The sequence below is a fragment of the Lactuca virosa genome, chromosome 3 (assembly GCF_052849685.1).
Source record: "Lactuca virosa cultivar CGN04683 chromosome 3, Lactuca_virosa_CGN04683_v6, whole genome shotgun sequence".
In the NCBI taxonomy this organism is placed as follows: domain Eukaryota; kingdom Viridiplantae; phylum Streptophyta; class Magnoliopsida; order Asterales; family Asteraceae; genus Lactuca; species Lactuca virosa.
In genome coordinates this window covers 22,017,554-22,032,739 of record NC_136428.1, presented here as the reverse complement: position 1 = coordinate 22,032,739, position 15,186 = coordinate 22,017,554, and the positions used below count along the sequence as shown (strand labels likewise).

The window sequence follows — 15,186 nt, the reverse complement described above, 5'->3', positions numbered from 1 at the left end:
CCGACTCGTCGAGTCCTTCCTGAACTCGAGAAGTCGTGAAATCCTTGATTGGCTCGTCGAGTTCCCTTTTTAACTCGTCGAGTTCATACGTGGCCAAGATTTGGAAGAAACCCTAGCCAACTCGCTGAGTCTTCTAACAACTCGCCGAGTTCAAGGCAATCTTCAACGAATTGCTCAACCAACTCGCCGAGTTCACGGCTATGTTCATAGGACTCGTCGAGTCCAGCGTTCTACTCGCCGAGTTCATTCAGTCCTTTTTCCATACAGACCTGGTTTGAGCCATGCAGCGGCTCCAAACCACAGATCTAGGCTTCTAGGGCATGCTTATCACGTAAAGTTGCAAACTTTACATGCATGCATAGCTTTAAGGGCTCCAAATGTCAAAACTAAGCTCTTAATGGGGTTCTAAGCTCAAGAGGGACCTCAATCACGAACATAACTGAGACTTTACAACTCTAGAAGGTAATGAGGGTCCAGATCTGAAGTATAGCCCAACCATAAGGTTTCTCTACCAAGGATTTGGGGTTTTAGGGCTTAAAAGCAACAATTTAGGGACAAACAAGATCTAATAGATCAATAATCAAGATGGAAACTTTATTACCAGAATGGGTGACCACAAATGAATGTGTTCTGGATCTAAGTCCCCTTCCTTGAGTTCTTCAACCCCTTCCTTCTTCCACTTGCTCCAATGTGCACCAAAAGTCCCTTCACAAGGCAACAATCACTCAAACTCACCAATGGAGACTAGGGTTTCGATAAGGAATGCTCTGAGGGTGATGAAGGCTGAGATGGGGCTATAAGGACGTTTAAATAGGGTGCAAACCCTAACGATTAGGGTTTCCTCCTGACTGGCCTACTCGTCGAGTCCAGGCGTGGACTCGCCGAGTAGATCACTTAAAGCCCACGTCCAATTCGACATCTACTCGGCGAGTTAGGGCTACAACTCGCCGAGTAGCTCTTACAAAAAGAACCATTTAATCAAATTAAATACGTACCAGGAACGGGGCGTTACAGAATGCTTATTTTTGTTGACTAATTTCTTGGTTAAGTAATGGACCCTCAAATTAGTAAGCAACAAATGTTTTATATGTTTGTTTCCATTTCATTTAGACCATGGAAATGTTTCCTCCATAATGATAATGTAAGCATTTGATTATCTTTTGGACTTGGTAACTCTTAGAACTTAAAGCTAATTGATTTTCACAAGATTATATGCTTCGTTGATTTTGTGACTTTAATTAAGGAAATGTGTTAAGAGCTCCTCTAACCATTTTGATAACAATGAAGAGTTGAGGTAATTTGTGCTTACGGATTGCTATAGCCAAGTTAAATTAATTCACAAGTGTTATTCTATTTAGTCTAATGATAAGTCAACCATGTCATCCATGTGGTGTACCCAAAATCAACCAATTTCACTTCATTGAATTTAATCAAATCTTTTACTTGTTTACTTTTCGTATTTACATTCTAGCTAGTTTTAATTTTGTCAAACAATCAAAAAGAATTGAACCCCCCCCCCCCCAATTTTATTTTATTTTAGTTTTACAAGTATTTGTACAACAAGATTATCATAGAGTTATATAATTAAACCAATATCCGTGGATACGATCCCTTTACCACTATACACTACTTTAGTGTGTAATATTTAGGGTATTTATTTTGTTGGCCTCGACAACCACCAAATTTTGGCGCCGTTGCCGGGGATTGGTTTATTTTTAATCAATTTGTTTCTCTATGCCCAGATCTCAGCGTACATGTGACTTGATTTACAACCCAGAAATTGAAAGAGAAGCAAGGCGTATGGCGAAGGAAAAGCGAGTTAAACGTGGTCAAACTTCCAACCCTCACGGGGACCCAAAAGTTGAAACCGCTTCATCAAGTGAAACGGAACCCGATTCTAGTCCCGACCCTCGCCAAGAAATTCCCGAAACACCACCCCTACAACGAAATCCACCCATTATTGAACCAATTGCAATTGCGGACAGAGGAGAAGTTCCCCAAAGAACTTTGAGGCAAATGATGGAAACCGATGTTACACAAGCTCCAACCGGTATCAATTACCCGATTTTGGAAGGAGGTTCGGAATTGAAGTCAAGTTTAGTTCATCACCTCCCAACTTTTCATGGATTGGAGAATGAAGACCCTCATAAGCACTTGAAGATGTTCCACATTATTTGCACTAGTATGAAGCCACAAGGGTCAACCGATGACCAAATCAAGCTAAGGGCATTCCCCTTTTCATTGGCCGATAGAGCAAAAGATTGGTTATTCTATCTTCCACCGGGGTCAATCAACTCATGGAACGACATGGCAAGAGCTTTTCTTGACAAGTTCTATCCCGCTTCAAGAGTCTCAAGTCTTAGAAATGCGATTTGTGGAATCCGCCAAGGTCAAAATGAGACTTTTCATGATTATTGGGAGAGGTTCAACAACTTATGCTATAGTTGCCCACAACACCAAATTCCGGAACAACTTCTCATTCAACACTTCTATGAGGGATTGTTACCGATGGAGAGAAGACTAGTTGATGCCTCAAGTGGTGGTGATGTCTTTAGTAAAACTCCACAACAAACAAGACAACTTTTCAACACCATAGCCACGAATTCTCAACATTTTGGCCCGCGCCAAGATATGAAGAGAGAGACACAACACAAAGTCAATGAAGTGGGAACATCAAACCTCGAGTCTCAAATCAAAGACTTAACCTCCGTTGTTCAAAAGTTAGCCATGGGACAAACTCCACAAGTGATGGTTTGTGGGATATGTGCAACAATGGGACATCCTACGGATATGTGTCCCATTCTTCAAGAAGATGCAGAACATGTAAATGCCACGGGAGAATTCCAAAATTACCACAACAAGCCGTCCGGTTACCAAAATGCATATAATTCAAGTTGGAAGCCAAATCCCAACATGAGCTACAACCCAAGACCATTGCCTCAAAATGCATTGGTTAGACCTTCCTATCCACCACCACAACCTCATTACCAACATCCACAACCACACTATCAATCCAAATCACACCCTCCACATCACCAAAAACCTCATCAATCCCAACCAAGTAGCTCCTGAATCTCCCTTGAAGACATTTTCAAATCCCTAGCCACTAGTACCCAACAATTTTAAAAATAGACAAGGACTAGTATCTCCAACCTTGAAGCACAAATGGGAGATATAGTTACAACCATAAGCAAGTTGGAGTCCCGTGGTAAACTCCCTTCTCAAACCGAAAAGAACCCAAATGTCAATGTGGTGACCTTGAGAAGTGGCAAACAAACCGGGGAAAGTAGTTCAAAGAAGAAGCCAATGGATGAAGAGGAAGAAATAGAAGTCATTCCCATTGAAGAATCTATAGTCAAGAATGATGCACAAGCCGGAGTCCCAAAGAAGACAACCCCTCTAGTGACTCCAATAGCCACTCAATCGCCATTCCCCTCCAGACTTTTCAACTTCAAAGAAGAACATGGAGGAGAAAGAGATTTTGGACACCTTCCGTAAGGTGGAATTAAACATTCCTTTGCTTGATGCAATCAAACAAATTCCTAGATATGCAAAGTTTTTTAAAGAACTTTGTACCAACAAGAGGAAGTTGAAGGGAAATGAGAAAATTTCGATGAACGAAAATGCATCCGCGGTTTTACAAAGGAAGCTTCCACCTAAGTGCAAAGATCCAGGAATGTTTACAGTTCCTTGCAAGATCGGAGATGTCACTTTTAGTAGTGCCATGCTTGACCTTGGTGCTTCTATTAATGTCATGCCCTATTCAGTGTATGAATCATTGAATGTTGGTCCTCTAAGTGAAACCGGTGTCATAATCTCTCTTGCGGATAAATCAAGTGTCTTTCCTAGAGGTGTTTTGGAAGATGTCCTAGTACAAGTAAACCAATTAGTTTTCCCGGCAGATTTCTACGTGATTGATCTAGATGAACAAGTGTCCTCAAAGTCGGGTATAATTTTACTTGGGAGACCATTCTTGAAGATGGCTAGAACAAAGATTGATGTATATGCGGGAAGCTTAACGATGGAGTTTGATGGGGAGACAATAAGTTTTAACATCTACGATGCTATGAGATATCCTAGTGATGTTTCATCTTTGCGTTTTGTTGATGTTATTGAACCATTAACCCAAGAGTTGTTCGAGTTGTCTAATGGTGACGTGTTGGAGATGGTTTTGAACAAAGGGTTTGATTGTGGGAAATTAGCCAAGAAGTTGAAGTTCTACTCACTAGACCCCGAAGTTGAAAGATTGGTTAACAATTTGGAGATCAAGAAAACCACTCAATTTAGTGTGAAGCAAATTGAATTGCCTCAAACTCACACGAGATTGCCACCCTCCCTTGTTCAACCACCGGAATTAGAATTGAAGGTCCTTCCTCAACATTTGAAGTATGCGTACTTGGGAAACAACGAGACTCTTCCGGTCATCATTTCAACTCACTTAACTGAATGTGAAGAAGAGCAACTCCTCAAGGTGTTGAGGGAGCATAAAGAAGCCATGGGTTGGACGATTGCGGATATCAAAGGGTTGAGCCCCTCCACTTGCATGCACAAAATTTTAATGGAGGATGAATGTAAGCCGAGCCGAGACGCACAAAGAAGGTTGAATCCGCCAATGATGGAAGTGGTCAAGAAAGAGATTTTGAAGCTCCTAGATGTGGGAATGATCTATCCAATCTCGGATAGCAAGTGGGTGAGCCCGGTGCAAGTCGTTCCAAAGAAGACGGGGATCACGGTAGTTGAAAACAACAAAGGTATGATGGTCCCCACCCGCGTGCAAAACGGGTGGAGAGTATGTATTGACTACGACAAACTTAATGCAAGCACAAGAAAAGATCACTTCCCATTACCTTTCATTGACCAAATGTTAGAAAGGTTGGCCGGGAAATCACATTATTGTTGTCTAGACGGGTACTCCGGTTTTCACCAAATCCCGGTGGCACCGGAAGACCAAGAAAAGACAACATTTACATGTCCATTTGGCACTTTTGCATACCGGAGAATGCCATTCGGATTATATAATGCCCCGGCCACCTTCCAACGTTGCATGGTTAGTATCTTTTCGGAATATGTTGAAAATATAATTGAAGTTTTCATGGACGATTTTACGGTATATGGAAACTCCTTTCAAGAGTGTTTGACCAATCTCACAAAAATTTTGAAAAGATGTATTGAAACAAATTTGGTTTTAAACTTTGAAAAATGTCATTTTATGGTGAGTCAAGGTCTTATTTTGGGTCACATTGTGTCAAAGAAAGGAATTAAGGTAGATAAGGCCAAGATAGATGTTATTCAAAGCTTACCTTACCCGACTTGTGTTCGGGAAGTTCGTTCTTTTTTGGGCCATGCAGGTTTCTACCGGAGATTCATCAAAGATTTTTCAAAGATAACAAGACCAATGTGCCAACTCTTGCAAAAGGATGTTGATTTCGAGTTCAATGAGGCGTGTAAAGAAGCTTTCGACAAGCTCAAAGAGTTGCTTACATCCGCCCCCATCATACAAGCACCAAATTGGGATCTCCCCTTTGAGATCATGTGTGATGCAAGCAACTATGCAATAGGCGCCGTTTTGGGTCAAAAGAATGGACGAGCCTCCCATATGATCTACTATGCATCGAGAACACTAGACAATGCCCAAAGCAACTACTCTACTACGGAGAAGGAGCTACTAGCCATAGTGTTCGCCTTGGAGAAATTTAGACAATACCTACTTGGTACCAAGGTCATTGTGTATTCGGATCACACAACTCTTAAGTACTTGATGACGAAGAAAGATGCAAAGCCTAGACTCATCCGTTGGATTTTATTGTTACAAGAATTTGATTTGGAAATTCGGGACAAGAGTGGATGTGAGAATCTTGTTGCCGACCACCTAAGCCGGATCACTTCAAATGAAACACCTTTCCCGTTGAGGGACGAGTTTCCGGATGAGCATCTCTTTTTCCTTACTCAATCTACTCCTTGGTATGCCGATATTGTTAACTTTTTGGTCACGAAAAGGTATCCCGACACATTTACACGTGCTCAAAAAGATAAATTGAAAAGTGATGCAAAATACTATGTGTGGGATGAACCTTATTTGTGGAAACATTGTCCCGATCAAATTATAAGGCGATGTGTGCCCCAACAAGAGCATCAATCCATTTTACAATTTTGTCATGAACTTGCTTGTGGGGGACACTTCGGACCTAGCCGGACCTTGAGAAAGGTCCTTGAGTGTGGACTATTTTGGCCAACCATGTCACGCGATTGTTACTTGTTTTGCAAAAGTTGTGAACGGTGCCAAAGGACGGGAAACATTTCACATAAAAATCAAATGCCACAAAATCCAATCATTGTTTGTGAAGTTTTTGACGTATGGGGGATTGATTTCATGGGCCCATTTCCCGTTTCGTTTGGCAACGTTTACATCTTGCTCGCGGGTGACTATGTTTCTAAGTGGGTTGAAGCCAAAGCTACACGATCGGATGATGCCAAAACAGTTATCGAGTTTTTGAAGTCTAATGTTTTTGTGAGATTTGGTGTGCCTAGGGCCTTGATCAGTGATAGGGGGACGCACTTTTGCAACAAGATGATGGAGGCTTTATTGAAGAAGTACAACGTGACCCATCGTGTCTCAACCGCCTACCACCCCCAAACGAATGGTCAAGCGGAAGTTTCAAATCACGAGGTGAAGAGTATTCTTGAGAAAACCGTGAATCCTTCAAGAAAAGATTGGAGTTCAAGGCTTCATGATGCCTTGTGGGCCTATCGGACCGCGTATAAGACCCCGATAGGAATGTCTCCATTTAGGCTGGTTTTTGGAAAACCATGTCATCTTCCCGTGGAATTGGAACACCGTGCATTTTGGGCGGTCAAGCAATGCAACTTCAACATCGATGAGGCGGAAAGGCATAGGAAGCTTCAACTTCTAGAGTTGGAGGAGTTAAGAAATGACTCATATGAGAACTCAAGAATTTACAAGGAGAAAACGAAGCTTTTCCATGACAAGTCCATTACATGCAAGCATTTTGAGCCGGGACATAGAGTTTTGCTTTACCACTCGAGATTGAAATTATTTCCCAGAAAGTTGAGGTCAAGATGGATGGGTCCGTTTGTTGTGCTAAAAGTCTTTGAGCACGGAGCGGTTGAGATCCATAGTGAAGAAACGGGGCAAATCTTTAAAGTCAATGGACATCGTTTGAAACCTTTCTATGAATGTTTTAACGCAAATGTCTTAGATGTCATCCAATTGGATGCCCCGGTATACTGAAATCGAAAGGGAAGGACGTCTCGCCAAAGACGTTAAAGAAGGGAATTTTTGGAAAACTTAAAGTTTTCATCGTTTCTAGTTTCGAATAAAAGTCGTAGATAGATCCCTTTTGCACTTCACACTTCTTCTTCTTCTTTGTTGCATTAAGAGAGTGTTGGATTTTAAGACCCGGTGTTCGTTTTGGTCAAAGGGTGAAAATTGAGAAAACTGATGCAGAACTCACGCGGACCGCGTATACTCGAGGTCTTGTCCGCGTTAATAAACAAATGGTCCGCGTGTGGTTCCCAAAACTGTCTGCGTCCATTTTCAGAAGACAGAAGGAATTCAGGCTTATTCACGCGGACCGCGTGTACTCGCAAGTCCGTCCGCGTGGGTTATTAAAACGGACCGCGTACCATCTCCAGTTCGTCCGCGTGTAAATGATGCAAATCAGAATAGTTTCAGGTTTATTCACGCGGACCGCGTGTACTCGTGTCCACGTCCGCGTGTGTTTTTGACCAGCGTTGACCCGCTTTTGACTTCATTTGACCACGATTTTAACCCCTAAAACTCCAGCCGGCCCTTCTTCCTTCCCACTTCTTCTTCTTCCTTTCCCTTAACCTCCATTAGAGCACCTCCATCTCCACCACTAAAACTCAGTTTCCCGTCAAACCGCCGGTCGGAATTTCTTGAAACCACCGCCATTCTCTCCCATTTTTCGAGCTCTACGAACCCCACCAAAAATCCGGTCCGATCTGTTGCTGCAATTCTGGGCGACACCACCACTCCACCGCCACTTTCCGGCCGTTTTCCGGCCACCTCTCGCGATTCCAACACAACCATTGTGCTCCCCTTGGACAAGGCTACAAACCCCACCAAAAATATCTCTCAAAGCTCACCGGAAAATTTCACCGGAATTTCAAGCCGTTGCCGGATTTCTCAGGTTTTCGCGGTAGATTGCTTCTCACGGGATATTGAACGAAGCTTTAAGTTTGGGGTGGAGAGTTGCAAGATTTTCAAGTCCCGAATTTTCGCGCGCAAAATTTTCAAATTTCAAAGAAGGGGACATTCTTTCCTTGACTTATATGCATGTTTTAGAACAACAATTTTTATGATATTGCAACTATTGAGTCTAGGAACGTTTCTTGCATTGATTTTTGAATTGTTTTAGAAGTCCATAGGGAGTCGGTTGGGAAATTGAATTGGAAACATCATTTGTTGGGATTGGATTCGTGTAGTTGTTGTTCTTCTTGCAGGTAGACCATGTCCACGTCTAGAAAACGCCCAGCTGCCGCCCGAGGCAAAGCCCCAGCTAGAAATCAAAATGATGCACCCGACATTTCAAGATTTCGGGATGCCAAGGCGGCCGAAAACTACATGAAAAGCCTGCCTAGAAAGGTTGCATCCACCAAATTTGTGTGCAAACCCACGCTTATCTCATTAGGGGTTCTTGAGGGGGTCACCCAATTGTTTCGTAACATCGGGTGGGAAAACCTTCTCAATCTCATGGCGCACACTTACGAGCTCCCTACCAGAGAGTTTCTTGCCGATTGCGGGTACGATAGCGAAAAGAAAAAAGCCGCATTCCAACTTCTGGGGGACCGAAGGTATATTGATTTCGCAATAATAAACGACATCTTGGGTTTGCCTTCTTCGAACACATCCACGGTTTTTGACATCTTACCTGCCGAGTTCAACCATGAGACCTTTTGGACGGAGATCACCGGGGGTATCTTTTCATGTGTCGGTCGGGATAAAGCAACTTCCATCATTCACCCGTGCCTCCGTATTCCCCATCGCATCTTGGTGTGCACTGTCTTTGCCCGAAAAGAAGCCGGTCAGGTCACAAAAAATGAGCTTTTCTTCCTTTGGTGCATGACACGACGTGAAAACCCACCATTCTCGGACTTTGCTTTGTTTTTTTTCCATAAATGCGCACTCATGAGAACCAAAGCGTCCGGTGATATTTGCATTGGTGGATTTGTCACCCTTTTAGCCCGCGGTCTTGACATCGAGCTCCCAGACGAATACCAACCTGTTAACAATAAAACTCTTTTGTATGAGCATTTCTCACAAACATGCATCACATCCGTCGTAGGAACAGGAGCAGTTTCACATGGTATTGTCCTCAAGGGGTCGGGTATCTCATTCTTTCCGACCCTCGAGTCACCAACTTCGCCTTCCACGATCGCACTCAGTGGAGACTCGCGAGGACCATCACTCAGTCAGTCAATGAGGATGCGCTCCAGGATCAAGATGATGACGAGATGCATGTGGATGACGAGCCCGACGATGAGCCCACCCATGGTCCACAGCACGCCCAGCCCCAAGCACCTCCCGGATATTACCCGCTTCCCCCCAATTTTGCCAAACGGTTCGACACTCTTTGCGTCTCCAACCAAATCATGTCCCAGCAGATGCACCATATGTGGGGGTGGCACCAATCCCAAAACTATTTCCAGAACGTCCCACTTCCTCCTCCCTATCCATACCCACCACCCACCCACCCTTATCCACCTCCACCTTACCCCTACCCTTACCCCCAATACCCATACTCTCCTCCAGATCCCCCGGTTTAGGTACTTTCGCCTCGCCCCAAGCATTGAGGACAATGCTTATTTCTAAGCTTGGGGTGGGTTATTCCCTTTTTCTTTTTGATTTCTCATGCATTTTAATTAGGTTGCATAGCATTTTAGCCTTAATTTTCATTCATTTATTATTATTATTTTTTTTATAAAATTCCAAAAAAGATTTTATTTTCTTCTTTTCTACTTTTTTTTTTGCATAACATTTAGCTTAGGGAATTAGCATTCATGCATTTTTGTTATCTGTTTATTCTCACCCCCCTTGGATACCATGAAACAGGTTCACAGTTATTGTATCATTATTGGTCCAGGATCTTGTTGCTATCTCACCCATCGAACCGGGACCACTAGCTGCAGTTTGGGACTTCATACTTGGGATCAGATGCTGGAAGCTTAAAGGGGTAAGTGATCATGGCCAGGTAGCTTTCATGAAGAATTATGCATGCGATACTAACAACTGTAGGATATACTATAGCAATGGATGTTTTTAGCCTTGCGGTCAATACCGCCGAGAGGATCACACTTGATCATGTTTGAACCGTTAGGATGAAGCACTGGTGCTTGTCCCCGAGTAGAATCCATATCCGGTCTCTTTACATCAGCATATCTTTTTCGCGATTTTTTTTAGGATTTTAGAGAGTCTTTTAGTCCACATTTGGACATTTTCATTATGATTGGAAAAATCACAAGTTTGAAGAGGAGCCTACATCTTTATGCTCCACACATGGTCATTTTCACGCTTAGACCATCCGGATTATTATTTTTACCCCCTCGGTTCCACTTACATAATCTTGGGAACCAAATTTTGAGTCAAGAATTTTTCTTGTTAAAAAAGTCAATATGTTAGTAAATTACCTTCAAGTTTACTAGTATATGTGTTCTCAAAAAAAAAAAAAAAAACTGAAATAAACTTAGATAGGTGACCGGTTCAATTATTGAACAAATTTCCCTACATTTTGGTCACCCGACGTTTGATATTCATTTATTTAGGATTGTCTTATTGTATATAGATCGAGTTGTTGTTTTTCGCAAATTGGTGATGTTAGAGAGACTGTTGAGTCGGATACTACGGGAGGTTTGGGCCAACACTAAGTGAACTGATTCCTACAATTGTGCCCGAGTGATGAAACTCAATCACATTTGAGAGTGGCCAACAGACGTGAGATCACGCAACTTTCGTGATAAGAGTGTACACTTAAAGAAGAGCTCCACACGAGCCCATCCAACTGCTTTCTCCCTACTACAGATGTTCTTCATTGTATGCATGTTCCATTGGGGCTGCGACTGACCATCCCTCCTTACTCACCTAGAGGAGTTGTCCTAGCTATGGTTTATGGTTCCAATGTCATCAGATGAAAAATTCATGAGATAACAGCAAGATCAATTCTGACCATGTTGACTAACGGTGATCAGGTTCTACGGTTCTATCCATTCTTTTTATTTTTCTTAGATTAGTTCATCCCGAGTTCATTTTAGTCTTGTCTTACTTGAGGACAAGTAAGGTTTAAGCTTGGGGTGGTTTGATAGTTTCGTTTTTATTACTTCTTTTTATAGTTTATTTTAGCACATTCCATCTCATTTTAGTTAATCTTCATGCATATTTTCTCTTTTTGTTATTTTTCTCCTTTACCGGGTGCTTTCCAGTCTTTTGAGCTTATTTGCATGATTTATCGAAGACTATTTGTCATTGGAGGTATGGAAGGAGTGCAGGACTATTAGGGGCTTGCAATTTGTTTGTGGACTTGAAGTGTGGCGATTGGGCTCGGTGTCAGTACAAGCAGGATGCGCGTTGGATTTTATTTTGGACGAAGACTCGAGTTGAGGAGGATTAAAGAAGCATTGGACCATCATTGGAGGCCTTCGAATAATATAATTGGGCTACCAATAGTTGTACATGTGGGTTGAAGTGTGAATGAGAAGATTGGGCTAGGTTGTATTTTAAATGGCCCAAGTGCCACAATCAGCGAGACCCACGCGGTCCGCGTGGACCCATACGCGGTCCGCGTGAATTGTGCTGACTTGATCCCAAATTTTGACTTGTTGACTCTACTTGTGGAAAGTTGGTGGGTAGCTTTTGTGCAACTTTTTGAATCCGGAAATGAGCCTTATCTGCTGGAGTTTTGGGGCATTTTTCATAAGGACCTCTTGGAGAAAACCACTCTTTTGCTCTCAAGAACATTGGAGAAGAAATTGAAGAATTGAAGATTGGTGTTATTTTCTTTCCATATTGCAACTAGAACAATGTTTGGTATCACTAAACTATATTGCATTTCTTTTACTTTGGCCATGCTTGGCTAGATTTTCACTTGGTTGATTATGGTTTAATCCCATGGATGATGGGTTGTTTTGAAGACTATTTGTAACACCCCAAAAATTCAAGCCAATTCAAACTTTTAAAAAGGACATTTTAATCCATTAAGTCATTACATAGTTTGTTTTCAAAATACAGTTATCAGAGTATCCCAGTATCAAATCATAAAAGTCATAACAGCGAGAGGAGCGGTACGATCATGTCTTCACCTTCCCGCGATCACCAGAGGTACCTGAAACAACAACTGAAACTGTAAGCCTGAAAACTTAGTGAGCTATCCCCCAAAATACCAACCACATAACCATGTCATATAAACATATAACCAAACAACAAGCATAATGAGCCTTCAGCTTGACTGGACTGCCTCGCAGGCCTTCAGTCTATCTGGACCGCTCTCCGAGCCTTCGGCACGTCTGGACCGCTTTGTAGGGCCTTCAGCCTATCCGGACCGCTCGCCGGGCCTTCGGTCTGACTATCATACCCTCTTGGGTTTTGTAGTCTATCCGGACCGCCCTGGGTATGTTGGCCTTCAGCACAAAGCAGGACCGCCTCAACCCAATACCCAAATCAAACAACATGTGCATATACATTCATAGGCTATCATAATAACAGACAAACCGATCTAACAGATCAAATAGCATAACAACGTCCTAAAACCAGGACACCGACCTACCCAGGTCATATCATAGCATAATCCTGTAACTAGGATATCGACCGAACCCGATCATTAAGCATAAGTATATCACCATCCTAACTAACAGGGTGCGAAACAATGCACATATCATGTAATGATCCAAATACAAATCCATAAGGGTCGGCCTTGGTGCCTTAGACCCTGTTGATATAGTGAGGATAACTCACCTCGCAACTGACATCTGAAACTAGAAAGCTCAACTCCCGGATCACCAACACGAACTCCACCACCTATAGTTACCATAAAACCCTTTTTCATAAATTTCCAAATTACCAGAATACCCTCAGAAGTCAACTGGTCAATTCTTGGTCAAAGTCAAAGTCCACAGTCAAAGTCAACAGTCCATGTTGACTCGACTCGTCGAGTGTAGTTTACCGACTTGTCGAGTCCTTCCTGAACTCGAGAAGTCGTGAAATCCTTGATTGGCTCGTCGAGTTCGTACGTGTCCAAGAATTGGGAGAAACCCTAGCCGACTCGCCGAGTTCAAGGCAATCTTCAACGGACTAGCTGAGTTTGTTCATCAACTCGACGAGTTCATGACCATCTTCATAAGACTCGCCGAGTTGACTATGCAACTTGCCGAATCCTTGCAGACCTTCATCCATGCAGACACTTTTTAAGCCATGCCAAGGTTCCAGATTGCAGATCCAAGCTTCTAAGACATGATTATCACGTAAAGTTGCAAACTTTACACACATGCAAGGCCCTAAAGGCTCTAAATGACCAATATAAGCTTCTAATGGAACTTTACACCATAGGGGAGTCTCATCCTTGCAAGAGCTGGAAACTTTATGGACTTAGGACTCAAAAGAGGTTCAGATCTGAAGTTTCAACTTCAGATCTAGCTCCCAAACCATAATCCCTTCATAAATAGCTAAAGAAAACCCTAGTCTTCACCTATGAATGATTCTAGAAGAAAAGAGGTTAAGGTGACAGCTGGTTACCTCTAAAACGTGCCCAAGCTGAAGTAGACTCTGGATTCACACCAAACCCTTGATGCTAGCCTCTTGATCTACAAGTTCCCTTCACAAAATCACTTCTCAAAGCTCCAAAACACTCTCCAAGCTCACACTCACAGAAATTAGGGTTTCTGGCTCTCAAGGGGTGATAGAGGACAGTGGGAGGCGCTAATGGTCCAATATATAGGGTGCAAAAACCCTGAAAATTAGGGTTTCCACTGCCAGCTCCTACTCGTCGAGTCCCCCATGCCGACTCGACGAGTCACTCATTAATTGACGTGTCCTGGCCCGCTGCTACTCGACGAGTCATAGCGTCAACTCGTCGAGTAGACCTTAAAACATGAAATCTACATGGAATAATAAGGATACCTGACGGTTGGGATGTTACACTATTATTATCTTGTGCTTGAAGTTTATGGAAATGTTTTCTAGTTAAACATCTTGTTGTGTTTATTTATCTTTGATCATGATCTTAGATGAATGAATGCTTATTTTTGTTGACTAATTTCTTGGTTAAGTAATGAACCCTCAAATTAGTAAGCAACAAATGGTTTATATGTTTGTTTTCATTTCATTTAGACCATGGAAATGTTTCCTCCATAATGATAATGTAAGCATTTGATTATCTTTTGGACTTGGTAACTCTTAGAACTTAAAGCTAATTGATTTTCACAAGATTATATGCTTCATTGATTTTGTGACTTTAATTAAGGAAATGTGTTAAGAGCTCCTCTAACCATTTTGATAACAATGAAGAGTTGAGGTAATTTGTGCTTATGGATTGCTATAGCCAAGTTAAAATAATTCACAAGTGTTATTCTATTTAGTTTAATGATAAGTCAACCATGTCATCCATGTGGTGTACCCAAAATCAACCAATTTCACTTCATTGAATTTAATCAAATCTTTTACTTGTTTACTTGTCATATTTACATTCTAGCTACTTTTAATTTTGTCAAACAATCAAAAAGAATTGAACCCCCCCTAATTTTATTTTATTTTAGTTTTACAAGTATTTGTACAACAAGATTATCATAGAGTTATATAATTGAACCAATATCCGTGGATACGATCCCTTTACCACTATACACTACTTTAGTGTGTAATATTTAGGGTATTTATTTTGTTGGCCTCGACAACCACCACCAAGTGAAGGGTTGAACCTTAGGATAAGGCCAAAGAAGGAGTTTGGGCCCAATTTGGAAAATTGGGCCAATAATGGGTCTTGTATACTTTTGGGCTTTTTGGATAAAGAATTGGGTCTGGGTTTTGGTCCAATTGGGGAAAGGGTAAAGCGGCCATTTACCCTAAGTATGGGTTATTAGTAAAGGATGGTAATCTAATTATTAATTGGATGTTTGTTTGTTGTTATAGTTCGAGGATTTTAGTGGGCCAGCAGCTGGAGGTTT

The 15,186-nt window shown here is 42.0% G+C and overlaps 1 protein-coding gene across 1 annotated transcript; it reads left to right on the top strand.

The window, feature by feature from the left end:
* The first annotated feature begins 3,165 nt into the window (after positions 1-3,165).
* On the top strand, positions 3,166-7,249 carry LOC145163341 (uncharacterized). Its single transcript, XM_079082178.1, has 3 exons — positions 3,166-3,494; positions 3,547-4,751; positions 5,559-7,249. Exons 1-3 carry the CDS (start codon positions 3,166-3,168, stop codon positions 7,247-7,249), a joined length of 3,225 nt encoding a protein of 1,074 aa, XP_078938304.1.
* Positions 7,250-15,186: the final 7,937 nt, after the last annotated feature.